Raw genomic sequence first — 27,808 nt, 5'->3', positions numbered from 1 at the left:
AGACTAAAGATCTCTTCAAGAAAACTGAAGATATCAAGGGAACATTTCATTCAAGGATGGGCACAATAAAGGACGGAAGCAATATAGACCTAACAGAAGCAGAGGAGATTAAGAAGAGGTGGTAAGAATACACAGAAGAACTGTACAAAAAAAAAAGTCTTAATGACCCAGGTAACCAAAATGGTACGGTCACTCACCTAGAGCCAGACATCCTAGTATGTGAAGTCAAGCGGCCTTAGGAAGCATTACTTACAAGCTAGTGGAGGTGACGGAATTCCAGCTGAGTTATTTAAAATCCTAAATGGTGGTGTTAAAGTGCTGCACTCAATAAGTCAGCAAAGTTGGAAAATATGTCAGCAGTGACCACAGGACTGCAAAAGGTTAGTTTTCATTCCAATCCCAAAGAAGGGCAATGACAAAGAATGTTCAGACTACTGTACAACTGCACTCATTTCACATGCTAGTAAAGTTATGTTCAAAATCCTTCAAGCTAGGCTTCAGCAGTATATGAATAGAGAACTTTCAGATGTACAAGCTGGGGTTTAGAAAAGGCAGAGGAACCAGAGATCAAATTGCCAACATTCGCTGGATCATAGAGAAAGCAAGAGAATTCCAAAAAACAACTACTTCTGTTTTACTGACCACAGTGAAGTCTTTGACTGTTTGGATCACAACAAACTATGGAAAATTCTTAAAGAGATGGTTTCTCTCCTGAGAAACCTGTATGAGGGTCAAGAAGCCATCAGTAAGAACCAGACATGGAACAACTTACTGGTTCTAAATTAGGAAAGGAGGATGACAAGGCTTATACTGTCACCCTACTTATTTGACTTATATGCACAGTATATCATGCAAAATGCCAGACTGGATGAAGCACAAGCTGGAATCAAGATTGCCAGGAGAGGTATCAACAACCTCAGATATGCAGATAATACCACTCTAATGGCAGAAAGTAAAAAGGAACTAATGAGCCTCTTGATGAGGCTGCAAGAAGAGAGTGAAAAAGCTGGCCTGAAACTCAACATTCAAAACTAAAATCATGGCACCCGGTCCCATCACTTCACGGCAAGCAGAAGGGGAAAAAGTGGAAGTAGTGACAGATTTTATTTACTTGCCCTCCAAAATCACTGTAGACGATGACAGCGGCCATGAATTTAAAAGACGCTTGCTCCTTGGAAGAAAAGCTATGACAAACCTAGACAATACATTAAAAAGCAGAGACATCACTTGGCCGACAAAGATCTGTATAGTCAAAGATATGGTTTTTCCAGTAATCATGTACAAATGTGAGAGCTGGACCATAAAGAAGGCTGAGTACTGAAGAACTGATGCTTTCAAACTGGTACTGGAGAAGACTTTTGGGAATCCCTTAGACTGCAAGGAGATCAAATCAGTGAATCCAAAAGGAAATCAACCCTGTATATATTCATTGGAAGAACTGATGCTGAAGCAGAAGCTCCAATACTTTGGCTATCTGATGCAAAGAGATGACTCACTGAAAAAGATCCTGATTCTGGGAAAGGCTAAAGGCTAGACAGGGTGGACCGCAAAGAGATCAAACCAGTCCATCCTAAAGGAAATCAATCCTGAATATTCATTGGAAGGACTGATGCTGAAGCTCCAATACTTTGTCCACCTGATGTGAAGAACGGACTCATTGGAAAAGACCCTGATGCTAGGAAAGATCAAAGGCAGGAGAAGGGGACAACAGAAGATGAGATGGTTGGATGGCATCACTGACTCAATGGACATGAGTTTGAGTAAGTTTCAGGAGTTGGTGATGGACAGGGAAACCTGGTGTGCTGCAGTCCATGGGGTCACAAAGAGCTGGACACAACTGAGCAACTGAACTTAACTATTACTCACATAATACCATTGTATCATGCTTATCAACAGAAAAATAGAATTCTCTATCACCAAAGCTACCATTTAATAAGAAAACCTATAATCATTTTTTAAAATCCAGATGCATATCAGAATTACAAATGCCTAGGTACTGCTTTTTTTGTCCAAAGCTCCAGATATGTTTCTAATGAGCAGCCATGTTTAAAACCAACTGGACTATATGATGATCTTTTACTTTCATCTAGTTTGTTTCATTTTTTCTTCATACTCAGTGCTCCATTTCATTCAGTTTAGGTTTTCCAATTTCTCCATCTGTGTTTTTTATGTTCTCTCTCAAGCCTTTACCAAGCATAGCAGAAACACTTTTGTATACATATATATATATGTTATGCATAATATACGTATTTTAGAAAACTTATGAATTTTCACCTAACTAAAAAATTTATGACATTTTGATTCCACTTGTTTGACTTAGTATGAAGAGAATGGTAGATTTCTAATTTAAAAAAATAGATGCAACAAGTAGCAAAGGTTTACAGGGACCTATAGTCAATATTTTTTAATAACCTATAATGGAAAATAATCTGAAAAATAATATGTATAACTGAATCACCTTTCTGTGCACCTCAAACATTGTAAGTCAACTATACTTCAATAAATACATGTATTAAGGAAAACTCCTATAAGTAATTATGAATAATCTGTACACAGAATATTAGAATAATTACAAAGACATCAAAATGTGTTAATTTTGAGTACTGGTTTACATAAAAAATTAAGGCATACATAAAATTAGATCAATTAAATTAGTATTTATGACAATAAATCATAAGTGATGATATCATGTTTTCTTCATTGTTTCACACATAAAATTGCCCTTATACTGAGGATGTCTAAAAACTTCAAAATTTCATTCAAAATAAGTTAAAGGGTAGAAACCTACATCTAAACCATCCTGAACTTCATAAAGATTAAAATTCCCATTGAAAAAGGGTTTAATTTATAAGAATTCTCTTAATGAGGAAATCTAATATGGTTAATAAGCAAATGTGAAAGCTTACCTGAAATGACATGTTTGTTGTAAGCATTAAATACATAGGAGACCAAATGTAATCACTGGGATCAAATATTGTGAGATTCCTCAGGCCTTTGGAAGCTTCTGGTCTACCCAACCAGATTATCAAATGGATTAGAAAACCTTCAAGGGGTAAAGGCTATTTATCTTAGTAGAGAATCTTTCGGTAGATGGATAGTCACAAGTATGAGCCTAACATCTTTCAACTATTCTTAAACAGACTTCAACTTAATCTGACCTCATAGGGGCTAGATTAGCCCAGGAAAAGACCTTATCCTCAACAGGTGGTTACGAATAAACCTGGCCTAAGATGTTCTGAATGAAATCGCCTGGGTGTCCATTTCTTGCCAGAGTACAATTTTATCACATCCAATTGCAGTATTTCATTCTAACTTCACCAGATAAAAATAGCTGAGCTAATCTATTATCAGATATATATATGGCATGTAAGACATGATAAATCTTAGCTAGAAGACAAAAAAACAAATTTTACAGTTTCTGTGATACATTAAGTGAGTTAATGTAGATTGGCCATATGTTTTAGATATAATGTGCTATAGGACTATTTGTTATGTGATGAATTTCTCTATAGTCTTTTCTGTCACATCTAAGAATCAGCCTCACAAAATTCGTATCTGTAAAGGCTAGAAATAATAAACAAAAATATAATATTCTAATATTTTTCCTGAATAAAAGACAAGTTTTAAGCCTTAAAACAGAATAGGTTATTGTCTTTAAAAATTTTTTGCAAAAGTTTTAAGTACTTTATCTACATTAACTCATTTAATCCTCGTGACAATCCTGTAAGGTAAATATTATTACTGTTTCATTTCAAAACTAAGGAAACTGAGACACAAAGAGGTAAAGGAACTTGTCAAGGTCACACAAATAGTGCCAGATGGGATATGAATTTAGGCAGAATAGTTCTAAAGTCCCTGTTCCATATCATCTCATCCAGTCTGATTGTATAATAATCATTCATGTGGCATTTCATAAAGAATCTAGAATATCATCTAAGGTCAATATGTAAACACACTAACATTTACCTCTTCAAAAACAGCCCTGGGAAAATCCCCACAGCGTAATGTGCCATCATAGCTCAGTGACAGTAGGTGAGCCGGATTGGCAGGTGAGAAGTAAAGACAGCTGACCGGTTGACTGTGGGGCTGAAAAAGATAAACTCCATCCTCTTTAGGTTGGTGAGTCTGGAAGAGAGTTAGGGGTAGGGAGAGACAAAAACTGGTGAGAAATAGTAATATATTCTATGTCATTAAGTCATTAAAATATTTTTGTCTGTATTATATTCAGTCTTTTCTCAGTCTACTATTATACGCAACCTCCCAATTAGAAAGTCAGAACTAGAAACTTTATACTCTCACTACATTATTTTCCTACTTTTCAATCCAACAGAATTAAGTCTCATTTATTTTAACAATTTCCAGTTTTTTGCCACTAGACAACTATTTTTTCATAATGCAGAGGGGAAATTAACTACTGTTTATTCTGACTTCATTACTTTTTATTGCACATACAGGATAATTCCTTCCTACTAAAATACATCAATGTTACTTCTACTTTGCTTGCTAAGTATGCTTCTCTATGGTATATCATCCTGAGCACAATTTTCCTAAGTTGTTTGGTTCTGACACAAAATGATAGTTTTTAAAATATTTTATCCCCTAAATACTCTGGCCACCTGATGCGAAGAGCTGGCTCATTGGACAAGACCCTGATACTGGAAAAGATTGAGGGCAAGAGGAGAAGGGGGCGGCAGAGTGAGGACAAAGAGGAGAAGGGGACGGCAGAGGATGAGATGGTTAGATAGCGTCACTGACTCAACAGACGTGAGTTTGAGCAAACTCCAGGAGATACTGAAGGACAGGGATGCCTGGCATGTTGCAGTCTGTGGAATCACAGAGTCAGACATGACTTAGCAACTGAAAAAAAACCAAATTCCCTAAATACCCCATGAAAAATGCATGTATTTGAATTTCTGTAGTAATATTACTGCTTCTAAAGACTATCCTTTCACTACTGGATTATCAACTCTGAAATCATCGTGTTTCGAATTTCCATGCTATATTCCTATACCACGTTATACTATGAACCAACAACTATCATCTCCAAATCTAGCTTAGTCTGCTCTGAAATACTCAAGCATTGTTTTGTCTTTTTTAAGTTTTTAAAGAGAAAAAAATTTTAAAGGAAAGAAAGAAAAATTTCTTTTAAAAAAAGGAAAAAAATTACAATCACACAAACTCCTCCTCTTCCCCAGAGTTAACCACTGTTAACACTTTGGCATCTTTGAGCATAGCATATATTTTTTTAGAAAAACAATACTCTCCAGACAAAACTTCTGAAAAATCATTCAAAATCCAAAGTTGACCAAAATTATCACTGAAATATTAAGCAATCATTATAGATGTCTTTACATGTAGTTACTTATATAGATAGAAGGACAGAGAAGAAATTTGGGGGGGTGGGATGGGGAAGGCCACTTTTAATAGTATTAAATTTAACTATACTTTAAAATAATAAAAGAAAAGCAAGCTGAAGGAATTTTTGAATTTCAAGTGATTCTTTACAAGGGTTATCTAGTTATCTAAGAAGGAAAAAGTATAAAGCATAAAGCCCTTACAGTCATTAAGCTTTATTTTTAAATTTAACTATGAATGTCTCAATTTTAAATTTCTATTGATTGAGGACACTATTTCCTATCCAGCCCCCAATCTCCCCTTTTTCCATCTCTATATTTATTTTTATTTTGTCCAGGTTAACAACATTCATATTTAATTCTGTAACCATAATTCATATTGCTGTTTAATATTAGTTCTTCATTTAAATGGATTCAATACTCATCGATTCTTCTGTCAAGCTTCTTCACTTGTGTATTCTTAATTTTGACTTACTTTTAACTGGCTGAGATTTTCTATCAAGCAGTTTTTCCAGATGAACTCACAGGTCTTGAATTTCTTGAATTTTTTCACATGTGAAAATACCTACCCTGCTGCCTTTACATAAGAATAATATCTTGGGCTACCTATGTATTCCAGGTCACACTTCCTTCCCTCAGAACTTTGTAGACATTACACGAAATGTTGTAGAAAACTGAGGCAAGCCTGGCTTCTCCCCTTGAAACTAATTTGTTTTTCCTACCTGAAGAATTCTTTGTCCTTTAAGCTCCAAAGTTTCCGAGAACATGGCATACATTTTCAAATGTGCCAATCCAATTCTGGCTTTTCCCTTAAAACTTTTTTCATCTGTGTTTAAGATAACCTTAAATCTTTCCTTTAATATCAGTAATTTTATTTTCAGCAATGTCTATTCTCTTCCTTCTAATTTATTAGTTTCACTGATTTTCAACTTGTTTCCTTAGTTTTGCTGTCTCCTTCATTACGTTGTTTGTTATCTTATCTTTGGGCCTCATTTTACCAAAATTAATGCTGTTATTAACTTGCTTCACAGCATCACTGTCCAAAAGAACTTACTGAGATGACAAAAATGAAATATGTATGCACTGTCCAATATGGACTCCACTATTCATGTGTGGCTATTAAGCACTTGAAACGTGCCTGGTAGAACTGAAGAACTGAATTTTCTATTTTAATTACTTTAAAAATAAACACAGGTAACCTTGCTTTTCAAAAGCTTGCTTTTTGCTTTATACCACTTTGCTCTTACAAAACACCTATGTTAACATCTATTTTCGCTAACTGAAGGGAATCCAAAAAGGATTTTCGTTTTTATGAGAAAAGGTGAAAAATGAAAATAGTATTCAGCATTTGTTTTGCAGGAAGCTGTTAGAGAGGCAGCGCACCCCAAGCAGCAAGAGTGGCACCACCAAGCTCTGTCCCAGGGAACTTACATTCAGTATCTCGGCATGAAGCCACTCTTAGCTCTGAACTGTGTCTGACAGCATCTGTACTTTATCTTGATTTATTCTGTGCATTTATTAGCAAGACACCTTAAGGTAATTGCTTCTTGCATTACACCATTTGAGCTTACAAACGGTTTCACAGTAATACTCTACTGTTGGATAAGGTGGAGAAGGAAATGGCAACCCACTCCAATATTCTTGCCTGGAAAATCCCATGGAAGGAGGAACCTGGTAGGCTACAGTCCGTGGGGTCACAAAGAGTCAGACATGACTGACTGACTTCACTTTCACTCTGGATAAGGAGGGAAACCTGTAGTCCAAATTCCATTTCAGTCCGAAAATACCAAGTTAAGTGTGCATCTAACGACGTCAAACCAAAATGAGTCCAGGACCAGTTTGTTTTGAGCCTAGAAATGACTGTCTGTACACAATGGATTGGAATATGAAAACTGCAAGTACAAGCACCAGTAAAGACAATTACAGTGATCCCAAAAAAGAAAATGGAGCCCTCACTAGTCTGCTGTTAGCCAGGATAGGAAAGAGAGGGCAAAATCATTACAGGATTTTACTACACATAAGGAATGAAGGGACAACCTAACTCTTCCATGGCTTCCTCTTGCTTTTAGGATAAAAAGCAAAGTTCTCAACAAAATTTATCAAGATATACATCTGACCTCTTCCCACCTCTATATTTCCCCCCTACTCCTCTCATCCCTTCCATCTATGCCTTTGTTGTCCATGCTCCAGCCACACAGGCATTTTTTCAGGTCTTTGAATGTATCAAGCCGGCATCCTACTGCCTAAGGTCCTTGACATGCTGTTCCTCTTGCCTGAAATGCTCTTTTCCCTTTCTTTGCTTGGTTTATTCCTACTTAGCTTTCAAATCTCAACTCAATTCTCCCTTCTTCAGGGAAGCCTTCCCTGATCCTCCAAATCAGGCCAGTCTACCTGTTACGTGATAATACCACCCTTCCTTCACTCCATTAATCAGAGTATATAATTCACTCCATTTATCAAACATATAATTACTTCATTCATGCTGCTTTTGCCACTAAATTCCAAACCCTATGAGAACATGAACAGTCTTTCCTCACAAATATGGCTGGGGTATCACTAGAAGAGTACTTAACACAAAATACTCAGTAAGTGTGGACTGAATGAATGGGTACATGGGTGACCAAATGAATGACAATGCAACTTTTGACCCTAGGCGAGACTAGGAATGTTACCAAAAGTTAAGTGGAAAACTGAGGGCATACCAAGGCAATTCAACGCGGCAACAGAGTCTTTTCAACAGACACTGCTGGGACAACTGGATATACACATATGAAAAGACGAACCGGGGCCCTTACCTCAGAGCACATACAAAAACAATTCAAAGATTATAATACTAATACTAACTCAAGGTGGATCAGTGAACTAAATGCGAAAGCTTAAACTATAAAAATATTTAGAAAAATACATAGGAGAAAAACCTTCTGACTTTGGGCTACACGGAAGATTTCTTAGATGACACCAAAAACACAATCCACTAAAAATTTGATAAACTGGACCTCATCAAAACTCAAAACTTTTGCACTTCAATAGCATTAAGAAAATGAAAAGGAGAAATACTTGTAAATCAAGTATCTGATAAGGATGTGCATCTAGAGTATACAAGGAACTCTTACAACTCCGCAAGAAAACAATCCAATAAAAAAACTGACAAAAGATCTGAATAGACATTTCACCAAAGACATCCAAATGGCAGGATAAGAGCCTCAACATCATTATTCACTGCTGCTAAGTCACTTCAGTCGTGTCCGACTTTGTGCGACCCCATAGACGGCAGCCCACCAGGCTCCCCCGTCCCTGGGATTCTCCAGGCAAGAACACTGGAGTGGGTTGCCATTTCCTTCTCCAATGCATGAAAGTGAAAAGTGAAAGTGAAGTCACTCAGCTGTGTCCGACTCTTAGCGACCCCATGGACTGTAGCCTACCATGCTCCTCTGTCCATGGGATTTTCCAGGCAAGAGTGCTGGAGTGGGGTGCTATCGCCTTCTCCACCTTATTCAATAAACAAATGCAAATCAAAACCACAGGGAGATAAAACTTGACTAGGAAGATACACCTTCACTAGGAAGATACACCCACTTGAAAGACTATAATCAGACAGACAGACAATAATAAATGTTGGTGAGCACGGAGGAAAACTGGAACCTTCATATATTGTTGATGGGAATAGAAGATGGTGCAAACCCTTTGGAAAGCAGTTTGGCAGCTCCTCAAATGTTAACCAGTTTCCATATGACCTAGCAATTCTATTCCCAGGTACCCACTCAAAAGAAATGAAAACACATTTCCACACAAAAATGTGTATACAAATATTTAAAATCGAATTATTCACAACAGCCAGGAAGTGGAAACAACCCAAATGTCTACCAAGTGATAAATGCATAAACAAAATGTTGTATAATCAAACAAGGAAATACTGTTCAACAATAAAAGACAGAGGTGCTGACAGATTAGCATCTACTAGCATGTTATAGTAACACAGATACACCTTAAAACCATACTCAAAGAAAAACACCAACATAAAAGACCATGTATTCTGTGATTCTATTTATATGAAATTTATCTAAAAAATGCAAATTGGTAGAAATTTGCCCAGAGATAAGGGTAGAAACAGGGATTAAACATAAATAGCCATGAGGAATCTTACAGGAATGATGAAAATGTTCTAAAACTGAATTATGATAGTTTACAACTCAATAAACTTACTAAAAATCATTAAATTATACATTTTAAATGTGTGGATTTTATAAAATATGAATTAGACCTCAACAAAACTAATTAAAAAAAAAAAAAAACTAGGGGAGGACTCCCCTGGCTGTCCAGTGCAGGGTGCTCGGGTTTGTTCCCTGGTCAGGAAACCAGATTCCACAGGGCAAAACTAAGAGTTCACATGTTTCAGCGAAAGATCCCGCGTTCCACAGCTGAGATCAAAGAACCCATGTGCCACTAAGACTCAGCACAGTTAAATAATAAAAATAAATATTAAAGAAAAAAAAAAACTTAGGAAGTTGGGGAGTGAGAACAGGATAGCTAAGACACTGGCTTTAGACTTGCTCAGTCTGTTGAGATAACCAGATGTCCTGAAAAGCTAGAAAGTTGATAAAAACACTGGACTGCAGACATCCAGTAAAAAAGGTTTTTGGAGTCATCAGAAAAGACATGACAAATGGACTGTTCCACATGTCTTCAACTCTGCTATGTATCAACATCCACCCTGAAAAGATACTCACTCGACTATGCTAAGTCTCTATTGTTCCTTTTCTAAGTTCTTCAACAAATAGTCTACCCACTGTTTCCATTTCCTCTTCTACTTCATACTTTCTAAAAATTTTTGTTTTCTTTACTTTTGGCTGCACTGGGTCTTCACTGCTGCACGTGGGTGTCTCTAGTGCACTGAGTGGGGGATACTCTTGATCAGGATGCTCAAGCTTCTTCTCACGGTGGCTTCTCTTGTTGCAGAGCACAAGCTCTAGGTACTCAGGCTTCAGTAGTTCTGGCTCACAGCCTTAGTTGCTCCACAGCATGTGGACTCTTCCTGGAACAGGGACCGAACCCGTGTTCCCTGCACTGGCACGCAGATTCTCATCCACTGCACCACCTGGGAAGTCCCCGACCCCGTACTTTTTTAATCTCCTAAAAGGCTCCGTTCCTTCCTTACCTTATCGTTGAAGCTATTCTCTCAACTCACTAACCATACCCTATGTCAAGACTAACCCCCCTTTTTTCTGTTCCCATTCTTTTTGGTGGTCGTTTAGTCACTAAGTCACGTCCAACTCTTGTGACCCCATGGACGATAGCCCTCCAGGCTCCTCTGTACATGGGATTCTCCACGCAAGAATACTGGAGTGGGTTGCCATTTCCTTCTCCAGGGGATCTTTCCAACCCAGGAATCAAACCCAGGTCTCCTACACTGCAGGTGGATTCTTTACCAACCGATCTACAAGGGAAGTCGCCCATTCTTCATAACTCCTCTTAAAAAAAAAGCCCTGTCAGGCTCCCATGCTTGAAATTCATCTCTTAGCTTATACAACCTTATACTATTTCTGGTCCTCTTCCCACTTCCCTGCTTCTGTTTTCTTTACCAAATCCTTTCGCCTCCTACCCCTACTAACATCTTATCAAAATAAGAAAGAACCTATGCACTCAAAAGAGAACTTGGTTTTTATTTCTTCTCTTCTTACAAAATTCATTTATTAACCCCAACCCTCGACAAGTCACAATGGCTTCTCCATCTCCATTAATCGTCCTTTAGGCATTTTTCATGTCTTTGTTCTACTTCCCCAGTTAGAAAATAAATTCAGGGCTTCCCTGGTGGCTCAGCGGTCTGCCAACGCAGGAGACATGGGTTCAATCTCTGATCCGGGAAGATCCCATATGCTGCAGAGCAACTAAGCCAGTGTACCGCAACTGCTCAGCCTGTGCTCTAGAGCTCTAGTAGCTACAGCTACTGAGCCATGTGCCACAGATACTGAAACCTGAGAGCCCTGGAGCCCATGCTCTGCAACAAGGCAAGCCACCGAAATAGGAAACCTGAGCACCGCAACTACAGAGTCGTCCCTGCTCACCAAGACTGGAGAAAAGTCCGAATAGCAACGAAGACCCAGCAAAGCCAAAAATAAATAAATTCAGAGAATATTAACTTGGCTTTCTTCAATTTTGTAACCACTAAAAGCAATCAATGCATTATTATATATGCAATGAATGAAATTTAATATCAGTTTCTGACTCATCAAAAAATGACTAGGATCATCATAAGAAGATCCTTGGGAAGACATTTTGATCCAGTTTGAAAATTGTATTTCAAACATAATTAGAAAACTAAGAACTTGCTGTGATCTTTTCATATATACATTTAAAGCTGTAATAAAGTTTCCTGGCAGGCATTTATGCCCAGATGACTAATGATATTCAAGCTAAAAATGTTAGAAGTTTTATAAAGTAAATTTAAATTCCTGTAAGTTTCTAAAATTTGAAATCACAAAGCACAAAACTATGTATCTCAAGTAACATCTAGAAACACATGGCTTTAGGCATTCTTTCACAGACTATTTCCTTTAATCGAATTTCAGTAGCTTCAAAAAATTAATAATAACTTACCAAATCCCAAAGTCCAACTTGCCCAGATTTGGCCCCAGCTGCCACCAAAGTTCTCATTTCCGATGGGTGGATGGCCATTGAGGAAACTGAGCCTCTGGTAACTTTACAGACAGTATCTTCACTAATGACCATGCCATTTAAATTGACTTTGTAGCTGAGAACATTAAAAAGTTAAACTTTAGAAGTAAAACCAAATTCAATGGTCAAAACAATAAAAGGTGATTCAAAAAAGTCACAATAAATGTGGAAAAATATTCAACTTCCTGGCAACCAAGGATATCAAATTAAACAACAGGGTACGATTTTTCACTCATAAAAGTCAGCAGGCTACAGTTAAACATTCATATATACTAACAGCAGAGTAAATTCATATACGATTTTCAGAAATTAAAAAAAAAAGGTTTTGGAAAACAATTTGGCATGTCCTAAAGGGGAACCCAGATAACCACGATGGTGTGATCACTCACCTAGAGTCAGACATCCTGGAATATGAAGTCAAGCGGGCCTTAGGAAGCATCACTACAAAGTTAGTGGAAGTGATGGAATTCCAGTTGAGCTATTTCAAATCCTAAATGATGATGCTGTGAAAAGTGCTACACTCAATGCCAGCAAATATGGGAAACTCAGCAGTGGCCACAGGACTGGAAAAGGTCAGTTTTCATTCCAATCCCAAAGAAAGGAAATGTCAAAGAATGCTCAAACTACCACACAATTGCATTCATCTCACATACTAGTAAATTAATGCTCAAATTTTTCCAAGCCAGACTTCAGCAATACATGAACCATGAACTTCTAGATGTTCAAGCTGGTTTTAGAAAAGGCAGAGAAACCAGAGATCAAATTGCCAACATCCGCTGGATCATGGAAAAAGCAAGAGAGTTCCAGAAAAACATTTATTTCTGCTTTAGTGACTATGCCAAAGCCTTTGACTGTGTGGATCACAATAAACTGTGGAAAATTCTGAAAGAGATGGGAACACCAGACCACCTGACCTGCCTCTTGAGAAACCTGTATCCAGGTCAGGAAGCAACAGTTAGAACTGGACATGGAACAACAGACTGGTTCCAAATAGAAAAAGGAGTACGTCAAGGCTGTATATTGTCACCCTGCTTATTTAACTTATATGCAGAGTACATCATGCGAAATGCTGCGTTGGAGGAAGCACAAGCTGGAATCAAGATTGCCGGGAGAAATATCAATAACCTCAGATATGGAGATGACACGACCCTTATGGCAGAAAGTGAAGAAGAACTGAAGAGTCTCTTGATTAAAGTGAAAGAGGAGAGTAAAAAAGTTGGCTTAAAGCTCAACATTCAAAAAAATAAGATCATGGCATCCGGTCTCATCACTTCATGGGAAATAGATGGAGAAACAATGGAAACAGCGTCAGACTTTATTTTAGGGGGCTCCAAAATCACTGCAGATGGTGACTGCAGCCATGAAATTAAAAGACGCTTACTCTTGGAAGGAAAGTTATGACCAATCTAGACAGCATATTAAAAAGCAGAGACATTACTTTGCCAGCAAAGGTCCGTCTAGTCAAGGCTATGGTTTTTCCTGTGGTCATGTATGGATGTGAGAGCTGGACTGTGAAGAAAGCTGAGCGCCGAAGAATTGATGCTTTTGAACTGTGATGTTGGAGAAGACTCTTGAGAGTCCCTTAGACTGAAAGGAGATCCAACCAGTCCATCCTAAAGGAGATCAATGGTGAGTGTTCATTGGAAGGACTGATGTTGAAGCTGAAACTCCAATACTTTGGTCACCTGATGCAAAGAGGCTGACTTGTTTGAAAAGACCCTAATGCTGGGAAAGATTGAAGGCAGGAGGAGAAGGGGACGGCAGAAGATGAGATGGTTAGATGGCATCACTGACTCAATGGACATGAGTTTGGGTAAACTCCGGGAGTTGGTGAAGGACAGGGAGGCCTGGCGTGCTGTGATCCATGGGGTCACAAAGAGTCGGACACAATTGAGTGACTGAACTGAAAGGCTATAAAAACATCCATAATATTTGACCTCACTTCTGGAATCTATTCTAAGAAAATAATCCATTATCACAATATAAACTTCAACAGATACACATACATAAACGCTCTAAACAGAAAACAACTCCAAATACCAAGAGGTTAAGCAAATTTCATCTACTGAATGAAATATTACTCAATTATTCCATAAATTTAAAGACTCTAGTAACATCCAACCACAATGTTAACAGAAAAGCATAATGCAAAACTGTACTTATATTAAAACATAATGAAGCAAAAATGTATGTAATTATACTCATTTATTAAACACTGCTGCTAAGTCGCTTCAGTCATGGCCAACTCTGTGTGACCCCATAGACGGCAGCCCACCAGGCTCCCGCACCCCTGGGATTCTCCAGGCAAGAACACTGGAGTGGGTTGCCTTTTCCTTCTCCAATGCATGAAAGTGAAAAGTAAAAGGGAAGTTGTTCAGTCATGTCCGACCCTTAGCGACCCCATGGACTGGAGCCTACCAGGCTCCTCTGTCCATGGGATTTTCCAGGCAAGAGTACTGGAGTGGGGTGCCATTGTCTTCTCCGTATTAAACACTGAACAAAGGTATATTATGCACCATGCACTTTTCCGGTTATTGAGATAAAATTCATGCATTCATGAAGCTTGTTGTCCCAGTGGTTTTGTATACAGCAATATTTGAAAGGAAATACACAAAATCAACAGTTGTTAGGGTAGAAACATGATGGATAATTCTTTTCACCTCATTTTCAAATTTCCGCCAATAGTATATAGTCTTTATAATTTAAAGATCTCAGGAAACGTAAAACAAAGGCAAGGGATTTTAACTCACCTTTTAATGTTAGATAATTCTTTCTTAGTGTTTTTACTTCTTGTCTGAAACAACGGGAGAAACCAAAGTACTAAATTAACATACGTACTGAAATTTGCTTAAAAGCTTGGATTTACCCTCCCAAGTGATACCTTGCTCATTTCTGCCCAAGTCTGCAAAAATCCTTTGAATAGTTCATTGTCATCATCTCGATTTTCAGGAGTCATTTCTAAAGGCCCAGGAGGTATCAAAGGCTGTTATAAAATATAAGAAAAGAAAAAAAAAAACTTGGTTGTCACTCTGCCTTAGAATTCAAGCTTGAGGTTTCTCTTTACTTTCAATATCCACTAAGGGGTGACATATAGTTAGCAATCAAAAACAGTTGTTCAATGAATGAATGCCAAGTATCCTGTAAAGTAAAAACATGTATTATCTCATTTAATTCCCTTAACAATCCAGTGAATGAGATATCACATTTCAAAGACAGTGGAATGAAACAGAAAAGTTAATTTGTCCAAAGTTACACTGCCCATAAATAGAGTTGCTTGGAATTGATTCAGATCAGTTCAATTTCATTACTCAAGTTATTACTCTGTATCATTTTTTATATCAGGGATTATTACCCACAAGTCATGAAATCATTTTAATATGTTATAACCAACAGTGTGCTTTATTGAATGAGAAAAGAATAGACCAGAAAATACAAAAGTACATCATATGTAGTAAGGGTTAAGTATCATTTCACAAAAGGTTTGTTTCCGTTTTGTGTGTGTGTGTCTGTGTGTGTGTGTCTGTGTGTGTGTGTGTGTGCGCGCGCGCGCATGCGTGCACACGGAGTGGATTCAATGTAAGTTATTTCTTATCATGGATGCATAGAGGCTTCAAAAAATGAGCTACTCTCTCCGTAGCAACTTAATTCCCAATTAGCTCTCAAAGCACCAGGCTAATGAGTACTATCTTCCAAGTTATAATTAAGCACTTAGATATAAAGATTTAAAAAGTAGATGCTCCTGAATAAAAAATAATCTTACTCAGACAATAAATTTGGTAAATAAAACTCTTTCCAGTCACTGACAGCATAAATTAAACCACAATATAGGACCTCCATCATTATTATCACATATTATTATTAATATTACCATTTATTGCTTACTAAGTAATATAATACATTCAATATAACGTAAGAACCTTTATCCCTCATACTACCCCTTGTGAGAGGTTTCTGTTATTGTTGCTATTTTAAAAATAGGGAAACTGGGGCTCAGAATGGCTAAGCAATTTACCCACAATCGGACATAGGTAAGTCTGCAGAAGTATATAATCCCGTCTTTCATGAGTTTGAAATCTTACTCATTAAACCATATAGTTAATTAGTTCAGTCACTCAGTCGTGTCCGACTCTTTGTGACCCCCATGAACTGCAGCACGCCAGGCCTCCCTGTCCATCACCAACTCCCAGAGTCCACCCAAACCCATGTCCATTGAGTTGGTGATGCCACCCAACCATATTAAACCATATAACAGTCAAGTATTAAATTAATGAAGTACAAATTAAACATACTTTACTGACTTTTTACTCTATTTTCAAACACTTCAAATTTTTCAGTATTTTACTGATTTAATATATTATATTTGCACTCTTTCTTACATTTTCATCTACTTCTAATTCGGTCTGGGTTGGGGCTGCTGGCAATGGGACTCCTGAAGGATCAACTTTTAGTAATCGCATTGACCTTCTACATCCAGTTCCATTTTCTTTTTTCTTGGGTTTCTTCCTAAGGAGTGGAAGGAAAATCATGTTATACTCATAAATGAGTTATATGTATTTATTACTACCAAGGAGAAAACTTCTAGTAGTGTATCTCACACATATAGTCAAACACTGCAAAGATATATATACATACCTACACTAATTTTAATTTAAAGTTTGGAAACACGTAACTATTCACTATGGGGAGGTAAGGGATATTAAATTAAGACATGCATATTTAGTCAACTATTAAGCAGCCATAAAAAAGAATGAAATAGATCTCTATGTGCGATGACATGAACCCTAAGATATAAGAAGCAAAAGAGAAGGTACAATATATGTTGAATATGGTTACATTTGCTTTTTCACAAAATACATACATGTACATTTGTAACTGGTGAGATTACCAATGGAAGAATATCCATGAAAATATTAACAGTGGATTACTCTAGGAAGAAGGGTGGAGAACTAAGGTCCAAACTTACAAAAAAAAAAAAAAAGACAACTGTTTCATTGCATTTGCTTCCATATAGTTTACCTTGTAAAATCAGAGATACCCTACTTTTTATTTATTATTTTTTCATTTAAAAAAGTAGTTCAGAGGCTTCCGTGGTGACTCAATGGTGGGGAATACACATGCCAATGCAGGGACAGAGGTTCAATCCCTGGTTTGGGAAGATTCCACCTGCTATGCAACAACCAAGCCTGTGTCCTGCAACTATTAAAGCTCACAGCCTAGAGCCTGTTAATTGCAGTTACTGAACTCATGAACCAAGACAACTGAACTCACACACTCCAAAATACATGCTCTGTAACAAGAGAAAAAAAAAACCTGTGCACAACAAAGACCCAGCACAGCCAATAAATGAATAAATAAATAAAATTAAAATTAAGCAATTATGAAATAAAAACAATGTGCTTTTGGACTTCCCTAGAGGTACAGTGGATAAGAATTCCTCCTGACAACACAGGGCATACGGGTTGAATCCCTGCTCAAGGGAGATTTCACGCCGCAGAGAAAGAAACTAAGCCTGTGTGCCACAACTACTGAGCCCACGTGCCGCAACTACTGGAGCCTGCTTGCCAAAAGTCTAGGCTCCACAAGAGAAGCCACCACAAACAGAAGTGTACACACCACAGCGAAGAACAGACCCTACTCACAGCAACTGGAGAAAAGCCTGCCCAGCAACAAAGACCCAGCACAGCCAAAAGTAAACAGACTAAGTAAAACTATGAAAAAATAATTATCACCAGCCAAAGTTAATTTTAAAAAACAGTTCAGAACTACCCTGGTGCCTTTTTGTCCGACATCTTAGCGAGGCAGCAGTGGTTGCAGCTGCTCTCCGGGCTTCGCTATGCCGCCCAAGGATGACAAGAAGAAGAAAGATGCCGGAAAGTTGGCCAAGAAAGACAAAGATCCAGTGAACAAATCTGGGGGCAAGGCCAAAAAGCAGAAGTGGTCCAAAGGCAAAGTTCAGGACAAGCTCAATAACCTAGTCTTGTTTGACAAAGCAACATATGACAAACTCTGTAAAAAAGTTCCCAACTATAAGCTTGTAACTCTAGGTGTGGTCTCTGAGAGACTGAAGATTCGTGGTTCCCTGGCCAGAGCGGCCCTTCAGGAACTCCTTAGTAAAGGACTTATTAAACTGGTTTCAAAGCACAGAGCTCAAGTGATTTACACCAGAAACACCAAGGGTGGAGATGCTCCAGCTGCTGGTGAAGATGCATGAACAGGTCCCACCAGCTGTACATTTTGAAAAATAAAACTTTATTAAATAAAAAAAAAAGAACTACCCTGGTGATACACTGGTTAAGAATCCATCTGCCAAACAAGGGGACACGGGTTCCATCCCTGGTCTGGGAAGAGTCAACATGCCACGGAACAACTAAGCCCACGTGCTGTCACTCCTGAAGGTCTCGCTCTAGAGCCGGAGTTCCAACAACTAAGCCCACGTGCCACAGCTCCTGAGCCAGCGTGACCAAGAGCCCAAATTCTGCAACAACAGAAGCCAATGCAGTGATAAGATCATGCGCCACAACTAGAGAGTAGCCCCCGCTCTCAGAAACTAGACCCAAAAAAGCCTGGGCAAAGCAACAAACATCCAGCACAGTCAGTAAGTAAATGATAAATAAAATAAAAAGTTTCACATAGACAACATGCTGCAATCATGAAATAAAAACAATGTGCTTTTGGACGTCCCTGGTGGTTCAGCGGATAAGAATGTTCCTCCCAATGCAGGGAACATGGGTTCAATCCCGACTCCAGGAAGACTCCAGAGCAACTAAGCCTGTGAGCCACAACTACTGAGCCCCCTTGCCGCAACTACTGAAGCCCACTTACCAAGAGCCCACATGCCTAAACTACTTACAGTTACAAATTCCAGTTCCAAGGCTAAGACTCCACGCTCCCAATATATGGGGCCAAGGTTCAGTCCCTGGTCAGGGAATGAGAATCCACACACCACAACTAAAAGATCCCACATGGACAACTAAGACCCAGTGCAGCCAATTAAATAATAAAAATAAAATAAGTATTTTTAAAAACCAAAAGACAAACTCCAGGGAAAACTAGACAGCTACAGATAATATTATGAAATGAGAACATTTTGTCATACCATATACAAAAATAGACTCAAAATGGATTAAAGACTTTAATGAAGGATATGAAACCATAAAACTCCTAGAAGAAAACATAGGTAGTACACTCTTTGACAGTGGTCTTAGAAATATTTTTTAGATATGTCTCCTCAGGCAAGGGCAGCAAAAGCAAAAAATAAAATGCAACCTAATGAAACTTAAAAGCTTTTACACAGCAAAGGAAACCAACAAAATGAAAATGCAACCAACTGAAGGAAAGATTTTTGAAAATGATATGAAGGGTTAATATGTGGGGACTTCCCTAGCAGTCCAGTAGTTGGTTAAGACTCCAAGCTTCCATTGCAAGGGACATAGGTTCAATCCCTTGGGGAACTAAGATCCTGCATGCCATAGGGCACAGTCAAATAAAAAGGTTAATTTCCCAAATATATGAACAGCTTACACAATTTAATATATTTTAAAAAATCTGATTAAACAATAGGCAGAGGATCTGAACAGGCATTTTTCCAAGGGAGAAATACAGATGGTCAACAAGCATAAATTAAAAGATTGGAACTACCATATGATCCAGCAATTCCACTTCTAGGTACTTATGCTAAGAAAACAAAAACACTAGTTCAAAAAGATACATGCACCCCAACATTCATAGCAGCATTTTTTATAACAGCCCAGTTATGAAAGCAACCTAAAGGTCCATCAACAGATGAGTGGATACACACACACACACACACACACACACACACACACACACACGAATACTACTTAGCCATAAAAAAGAACAACATGACTGAATCTGGAGGGTAGTATGCTTGATGAAATAAATCAGACAGAAAAAGACAAATACTGTGTGTTATCACTTACATATGGAATTTAAAATATAAAATGAATGAATATAACAGAACAGAAACACACTGACAGACATAGAGAACAAATTAGTGGTTACTGGTAAGGAGAAGGAAGAGAGGAGGAGGAATATAAGGGTACGGGAGTAAGAGGTAGAAACGACTTTGCAAAAAATAAGCTATAAGCATATATTTATAGCACAGGAAATATAGCCAATATTTTATAATAACTATAAAAGGAGTATAATCTATAAGAATTTTAAATGACTATGTTGTACACCTGAAACTAATACTGTAAATAAACTATACCTCTATTTTTTAATTAAAAATAAAAATAATTTTTAAAAATATATGCCACAGAACAAACAAAAACAAACCAGGGTGGTCTACACAAAAACCTACACATATGTTTATAGGAGCTTTGCTCACAACTTGCCAGACTGGGAAGCAACCAAGATATCCTTCAACAGACCAATGGACAAATAAACTGGGGTATTTCCAGACAACAGAAAATTCAGTTCCATCAGTCAGTGTCCAACTCTTTGCGACCCCACTGACTGTAGCACACCAGGCTTCCCTGTCCATCACCAACTCCTGGAGCTTGCTCAAACTCACGTCCAAAAACTCAGTGATGCCATTCACCTATCTCATCCTCTATTGTCCCCTTCTCCTCCTGCCTTCAATCTTTCCCAGCATCAGGATCGTTTCCAGTGAGTCAGTTCTTCGCATCAGGTGGCCAAAGCACTGGAATTTCAGCACAGGTCCTCCCAATGAATATCAGGGTCGATGTCCTTTAGGATTGACTGGTTTAATCTCCTTGCTGTCCAAGGGACTCTCAAGAGTCTTCTCCAATATCACATTTCAAAAGCATCAATTCTTCGTCGCTTAGCTTTCTTCACAGTCCAACCCTCACATCCATACATGACTACTGGAAAAACATAGCCTTGACTAGACGGACCTTAGTCGGCAAAGTAATGTCTCTGCTTTTGAATAAGCTATCTAGGTTGGTCATAACTTTTCTTCCAAGAAGCAAGCATCTTTTAATTTCATAGTGCAGTCACCATCTGCAGTGATTTTGGAGCCCCAAAAAATAGTCTCTCACTGTTTCCATTGTTTCCCTATCTATTTCCCATGAAGTGATGAGACCAGATGCCATGATTTCATTTTTTGAATGTTGAGTTTTAAGCCAGCTTTTTCACTCTCCTTTTTCACTTTCATCAAAAGGCTCTTTAATTCTTCTTCACTTTCTGCCATAAGGGTGGTGTCATCTGCATATGTGAGGTTATTGATATTTCTCCTGGCAATCTTGATTCCAGCTTGTGCTTCATTCAGCCCAGCATTTTGCATTATGTACTCTGCATATAAGTTAAATAACCAAGATGACAATACACAGCCTTTCAGTTCAGTCGCTCAGTCATGTCCGACTCTTTGCGACCCCATGAATCACAGCACGCCAGGCCTCCCTGTCCATCACCAACTCCCGGAGTTCATTCAGACTCACGTCCATCGAGTCAGTGATGCCATCCAGCCATCTCATCCTCTGTTGTCCCCTTCTCCTCCTGCCCCCAATCCCTCCCAGCATCAGTCTTTTCCAATAAGTCAACTCTTCGCATGAGGTGGCCAAAGTACTGGAGTTTCAGCTTTAGCATCATTCCATCCAAAGAAATCCCAGGGCTGATCTCCTTCAGAATGGACTGGTTGGATCTCCTTGCAGTCCAAGGGACTCTCAAGAGTCTTCTCCAACACCACAGTTCAAAAGCATCAATTCTTTGGCACTCAGCCTTCTTCACAGCCCAACTCTCACATCCATACATGACCACTGGAAAAACCATAGCCTTGACTAGACGGACCTTAGTCAGCAATGTCTCTGCTTTTGAATATACTATCTAGGTTGGTCATAACTTTTCTTCCAAGGAGTAAGCGTCTTTTAATTTCATGGCTGCAATCACCATCTGCAGTGATTTTGGAGCCCAAAAAAATAAAGTCTGACACTGTTTCCACTATTTCCCCATCTATTTCCCATGGAGTGATGGGACCAGATGCCATGAGCTTAGTTTTCTGAATGTTGAGCTTTAGGCCAACTTTTTCACTCTCCACTTTCACTTTCATCAAGAGGCTTTTTAGTTCCTCTTCACTTTCTGCCATAAGGATGGTGTCGTCTGCTTATCTGAGGTTACTGATATTTCTCCCAGCAATCTTGATTCCAGCTTGTGTTTCTTCCAGTCCAGCGTTTCTCATGATGTACTCTGCATAGAAGTTAAATAAGCAGGGTGACAATATACAGCCTTGACGTACTCCTTTTCCTATTTGGAACCAGTCTGTTGTTCCATGTCCAGGTCTAACTGTTGCTTCCTGACCTGCATACAGATTTCTCAAGAGGCAGGTCAGGTGGTCTGGTATTCCCATCTCTCTCAGAATCTTCCACAGTTTACTGTGATCCACACAGTCCAAAGGCTTTGGCATAGTCAATAAAGCAGAAATAGATGTTTTTCTGCAACTCTCTTGCTTTTTCCATGATCCAGCGGATGTTGGCAATTTGACCTCTGGTTCCTCTGCCTATTCTAAAACCAGCTTGAACATCTGGAAGTTCACGGTTCATGTATTGCTGAAGCCTGGCTTGGAGAATTTTGAGCATTACTTTACTAGCGTGTGAGATGAGTGCAATTGTGCAGTAATTTGAGCATTCTTTGGCATTGCCTTTCTTTGGGATTGGAATGAAAACTGACCTTTCCCAGTCCTGTGGCCACTGCTGAGTTTTCCAAATTTGCTGGCATATTGAGTGCAGCACTTTCACAGCATCATGTTTCAGGATTTGAAATAGCTCAACTGGAATTCCATCACCTCCACTAGCTTTGTTCGTAGGCATGCTTTCCAAGGCCCACTTGACTTCACATTCCAATGTCTGGCTCTAGATTAGTGATCACATCGTCATGATTATCTGGGTCGTGAAGATCTTTTTTGTACAGTTCTTCTGTGTATTCTTGCCACCTCTTCTTAATATCTTCTGCTTCTGTTAGGTCCAGACCCTTTCTGTCCTTTATCGAGCTACCCCACGTCTGAGGCCAGGGGCGGCGGCCGAGGGGAGCTACCCCACATCCGAGGTCAGTGGCGGCTGAGAGGAGACACCCCACGTCCAAGGTCAGGGGCGGCAGCCAAGAGGAGCTACCCCGCATCCAAGGTCAGGGGTGGCCGGGAGAAGCCACCTCGCTCCGGAGGCCAGAGGTGGTGGCCCTGAAGAGCCACCCCGTGCCCGAGGCCAGGGGCGGCGGCTGGGAGGAGCCACCCCGAAGCTGGAGCCCAGGGGCGGCGCCTGCGGCCAAGGGCGGTGGCCGGGAGGAGCAACCTGAGGAGTGGTGGCTGCGCGGGGTGCAGGAGGGCCTAGAGGAGCTATCCCACGTTGAAGGTCAGGAAGGGCAGCGGTAATGTGATACCCCTCGTCCAAGGTAAGGAGCAGTGGCTGTGCTTTGCTGGAGCAGTGGCTGTGCTTTGCTGGAGCAGCCATGAAGAGATACCCCACGCCCAAGGTAAGAGAAACGTCAACTTTACATATAAGGAAAGAAAGATTATATAAATTGTCCAAAGTTAATCCCACAGTTATAAGTTGCTAAATTGAAACTTGAAATCAAGTTTGCCAAATTTCAAAAGTTATGCTCTTTTTTCTATATAACTGCTGCTCTAGCTGCTGGATACTAATCTTTACACAACTGGAACTTTGTGACTTAGGTGATTTAGAAAAAAAAAATACTAATCTTTGCTAATAAAATAATATACAAAGGGAAGTCAGATCCCACATGCCACACTGAGCAGCAGCCAAAAATATACAGATATATGCAAATATAAAGCTAATGTTCAACTGACAACAGCACAGCTGCTATTATCTTTCAGTGTCAAACACTTGTTGGTTCCTCTTGTAACAATTTTTCACACTTGCAAATACCTGGTCATAATTAAAGGTTCAGGTTTTCTCAAGCTAGTTGACCTATACCAGAATCAAATCAATTAAATGATGTTACATTAGCATCTAGTACTAAAAAAATGATTTAATGATGCCAAGATTTTCAGTTTCTTCATTTATACATAAGTATTATTAAAATGCAGAGAAGAGAACCTAAGGCACCCTGGAGATCAAATCCTGAAGCTTCCACTTCAAAGCTGATTTTTTTTTTTAACCTTTTTTTTTTTTTGGCCATGCCACATGGGATGTGGGCTATTAGTTCCCCAATCAGGGATCGAACCAGCACCCCCTGCATTGGAAATGGGGAGTTCTTAACCACTGGACTGCTGGGGAAGTCTTTAAGAGCTACTCTGACCTTGAGCAAATGACTTTACCTCTTTGAGTCTGTTTTATATCTCACAAAATTTTTGCCAGAATTAAATGCGATAATATAGGATGTTAGGTCCTATAGATAATATAGGACCTAAAAAAATTTTAGGTCACTGCATTGTATTTCAGAGAAGGAATGGCAACCCACTTCAGTATTCTTGCCTGGAGACTCCCAGACAGCAAAGCCTGTGTCCCTAGGGTCGCAAAGACTCGGGCACGACTGAAGCGACTTAGCATGCATGCATGGTATTTCACAGATGTGCAACAAATGTTCATTTACTTCCTATATTCTAGGAATGGGAAAGAAAAAACAAAAAAAATAAAGTAGAGGAATCTTTAAAAAGTTTTTTTAGGGAAAAATAACAATAATTTAGTGGTAAAAAAAGATTTCTCTCAGAGTTCCCTGGTGGTACAGTGGATAAGAATCCACCTGCCAATGCAGGGGACATGGGTTCAATCCCTGGTCCAAGAAGATTCCGCATGCCATGGAGTAACCAAAGCCCGGGTGCCACCAACTACTGAAGCCTGTGTGCCTGGCACCCATGTTCCGCAACAAGAGACGCCACTGCAATGAAACACTCATGCACTGCACCTAGGGAACAGCCCGTGCTTGCCACAATTAGAGAAAGCCCACGTGGCAATGAAGACCCAGTACAACCAAAAAATATTATAAATATTTTTAGAAAAAGATTTCCCTCCATTAGCAGCATAATAAATATAAATAAAATTCAGTCCTCAAGATTTTATTTCCTCTACAGTCCTTTGATGAAGATGAGAACTTTAGAGTTATTAAAAGGTAGTATTCCCTCAGAGATATAAACGATTAAACCAAACTACTGTTTCTGATCTGCTAGTTATTGTACTATGTAGAACCATTTTTTATAGGAAATGTAAACCCAATCTTTTACCTTTTGGATTCAGGAGGCTGCCTCTTCTTTATCATTTCTCGGAGCCTTGCCGCTGACTGTAAAATACACAAAACATAATACATGTAAAAATACTATCTTATAAAAAAAAAATACTGTAACTACATAGCTTACCTTCTAAAACATTTGAGTATCTGCTACTATATGTACACTAAGCCAAGATCTATACAGGAAGTAAAGAACCTTGAGATGTGACAACTGCTCTTGGCAGGAGACATGAGACAAATACACTATCAATAACAAAGAGAAGTATATAATACTATCTAAAGTACTGACATTCTGATTCCTGGGCCCAGGCTACTAACAAGTTTCCATAAGTAAACATTTATTAAATATACTATTACAAATTTCCAAGTTTAACTTCTACTTCAGGCAACCCTTTGTGGGTGTTTTCCAGAAAAGTTACAGGTTATACTTCCATAAATCAATAGTAATTTCTATTAACTAAAGTCAAAATCAGAGATATTTTTGTCTCCATTTCTGATGAATTTTCAACTGTTAGTGAGTGACTCAGCAATTTAGTGCCTTATATTAACTCACCCTCCCTCCTCAAGATGCAAATACACACTGAATATTTAGGAATCTGGTATGCCCAGAAACTACTTAATAAAGCCAAGGGTTTAATGTATTTTGGGGGGAAACGTCACACACCCTCCTGGACAGCTCTTCACACACACACAGAAGCTTGACCACAGTGTGAAGACCTTCAGTGTAAATTATACCTTTAGTAATAATGATTAGAAAACATTAGCATACTTATGGCCATTAACCCTTAAAGCTTCCAATACTAACCATATTCTCTATTCTTTTTTTCAATTTTGGCCGTGCCTCGAGGAGTGTGGGGTCTTAGCTCCGTGACCAGGGATACAAAGGAGTGAGGGGAAGCTTCCAATTACAGCTTTAATACAACAGTTTAAAAAAAAAAAAAAAGTCTTGGAATCAATAAAACACAGTAAACTGTATTAAGTGTAAATCTTGCTAATTTTACCCACTCTCATTTGACACTATGAAACCTGATACTTATCAGTATTTTATTGACCTACTAGCAAGAGGAGTAGTATCTCAGTTTAGATTAGAAACTTCAAACAAACCTCAGACAAATGAAGAGAAGCAAAAAAGTTTGCATTTTCTGATATGTTCTTCAGTCTCTTCCTTTCGTATGGTGACAGTTCTGAAAAATCATCCTATAAAATCACACCAAAAAGATTCTGTTATTTACATAATCCACAGCAGAAATACCTCACAAAACTAGTTGTTGTATTCTCCACCTGTATATGTTCCTTCAAATTGCACCTACTATGGTTATTTTATGTTATCTTACCGAACAGTACATAAACTTTGCTGCATTGGATACTGATACAAAGAGTTTGGGGTTTGGGATAATTGCAGGATATATGCACCGCTTCCCAATTAAATAACAAGCGATCTGATATCAGAAGTCAAGTAGGACAGCCCAATAGCACATTACTTTCTACAGGCCCTTAACTGTATTGTTTCACAAAGTGACCTTTTTATTAAGCAAAACAAGAAAGAACTCAAAACCAGAAATTTTAAAATTCACTGAGATGATTAAAGAAATTCAATAAAAAAGAGAATCACATGAGCAGAAAAGACAGCTTTAAACTAGAGAATCTTAGAGGTCCAATATCCAACTAAAATAGTTACTGGGGGGGCGGGGCGGGAAGGAGCAGAAAAAATGAAGGAGAGAAAATCATTAGAGAAATAACACAAGAAAGCTTCTCAAAACTGAAGAAATGAGTTTCCAGATTAAAAGGGCCCAACGTGTATACAACACAATGAATGAAAACAAGACTCAAGCCCAGGCATATCATCACAAAATTTGTCAATACCTGAAGATGAGTGAAATAAAGAGAAGATCCCAAAAGTTTGCAGAGGGAAAAACAGACCACAAAGAACCAAAAATGAAAACGTCACAATATCCAGGAAGCTAGAAGACAAAGGAAGAATATGTTAAAAATGTTAAGGAAAAATTATTTTCAACTTACAATTCTAAATCCAATAATGCCAACAATCAAATGTAAAGCATACAGACTTTTTCAGACATGCAAACAATCTGTCGGGCTGCCCAGGTAGTGCGAGTGGTGAAAAATCTACCTGCCAATGCAGCAGATGCAAGAGACCCAGGTTCAATCCTTGGGCTGGGAAGATCACCTGGAGAAGGAAAAGGCAACCCACTCCAGTATCCTTACCTGAAAAAATCCCATGGACAGAGGAGCCTGGCAGGCTACAGTCCATGGGGTCACAAAGAGCTGGACATGACACCGCGACTAAACAACCACCACATATGGAATTACCTTTGTGTGAAACTAAGATCATGGCATCCAGTCCCAACACTTCATAGCAAACAGATGGTGAAAAAAGTGGAAACAGTGACAGATTCTATTTTCTTGGTCTCTAAAATCACTGTGGATGGTGACTATAACCATGAAATTAAAAGACGCTTGCTCCTTGGAAGAAAAGCTATGACAAACCTAGACATCATATTAAAAAGCAGAGACATTACTTTGCCGACAAAGGTCCATATAGTAAAAGCTATGGTTTTTCCAGTAGTCATGTACAGATGTAAGAGTAGGACCATAAAGAAGGCTGA

General features: G+C 38.8%; 1 protein-coding gene and 1 pseudogene across 1 annotated transcript in view; one reads left to right on the top strand and one right to left on the bottom strand.

The window, feature by feature from the left end:
• The window catches only part of WDR76 (WD repeat domain 76), a 49,085-nt gene that overhangs the window by 12,524 nt on the left and 8,753 nt on the right, over window positions 1-27,808 (bottom strand). Inside the window, exons 3-9 of the mRNA XM_068991221.1 lie at window positions 26,289-26,381; window positions 25,180-25,235; window positions 16,403-16,529; window positions 14,908-15,009; window positions 14,777-14,820; window positions 11,949-12,102; window positions 3,967-4,125 (exon numbers count right to left, since the gene is read on the bottom strand). Coding sequence (XP_068847322.1) covers window positions 3,967-4,125; window positions 11,949-12,102; window positions 14,777-14,820; window positions 14,908-15,009; window positions 16,403-16,529; window positions 25,180-25,235; window positions 26,289-26,381 — 735 coding nt within the window. The remainder of the gene's footprint in view (window positions 1-3,966; window positions 4,126-11,948; window positions 12,103-14,776; window positions 14,821-14,907; window positions 15,010-16,402; window positions 16,530-25,179; window positions 25,236-26,288; window positions 26,382-27,808) is intronic.
• Window positions 17,860-18,237, top strand: LOC138094836 (small ribosomal subunit protein eS25 pseudogene; annotated as a pseudogene).

This window comes from Capricornis sumatraensis, chromosome 19 (genome assembly GCF_032405125.1).
Source record: "Capricornis sumatraensis isolate serow.1 chromosome 19, serow.2, whole genome shotgun sequence".
NCBI lineage: Eukaryota > Metazoa > Chordata > Mammalia > Artiodactyla > Bovidae > Capricornis > Capricornis sumatraensis.
This window is presented reverse-complemented; position numbering and strand designations above follow the sequence as displayed.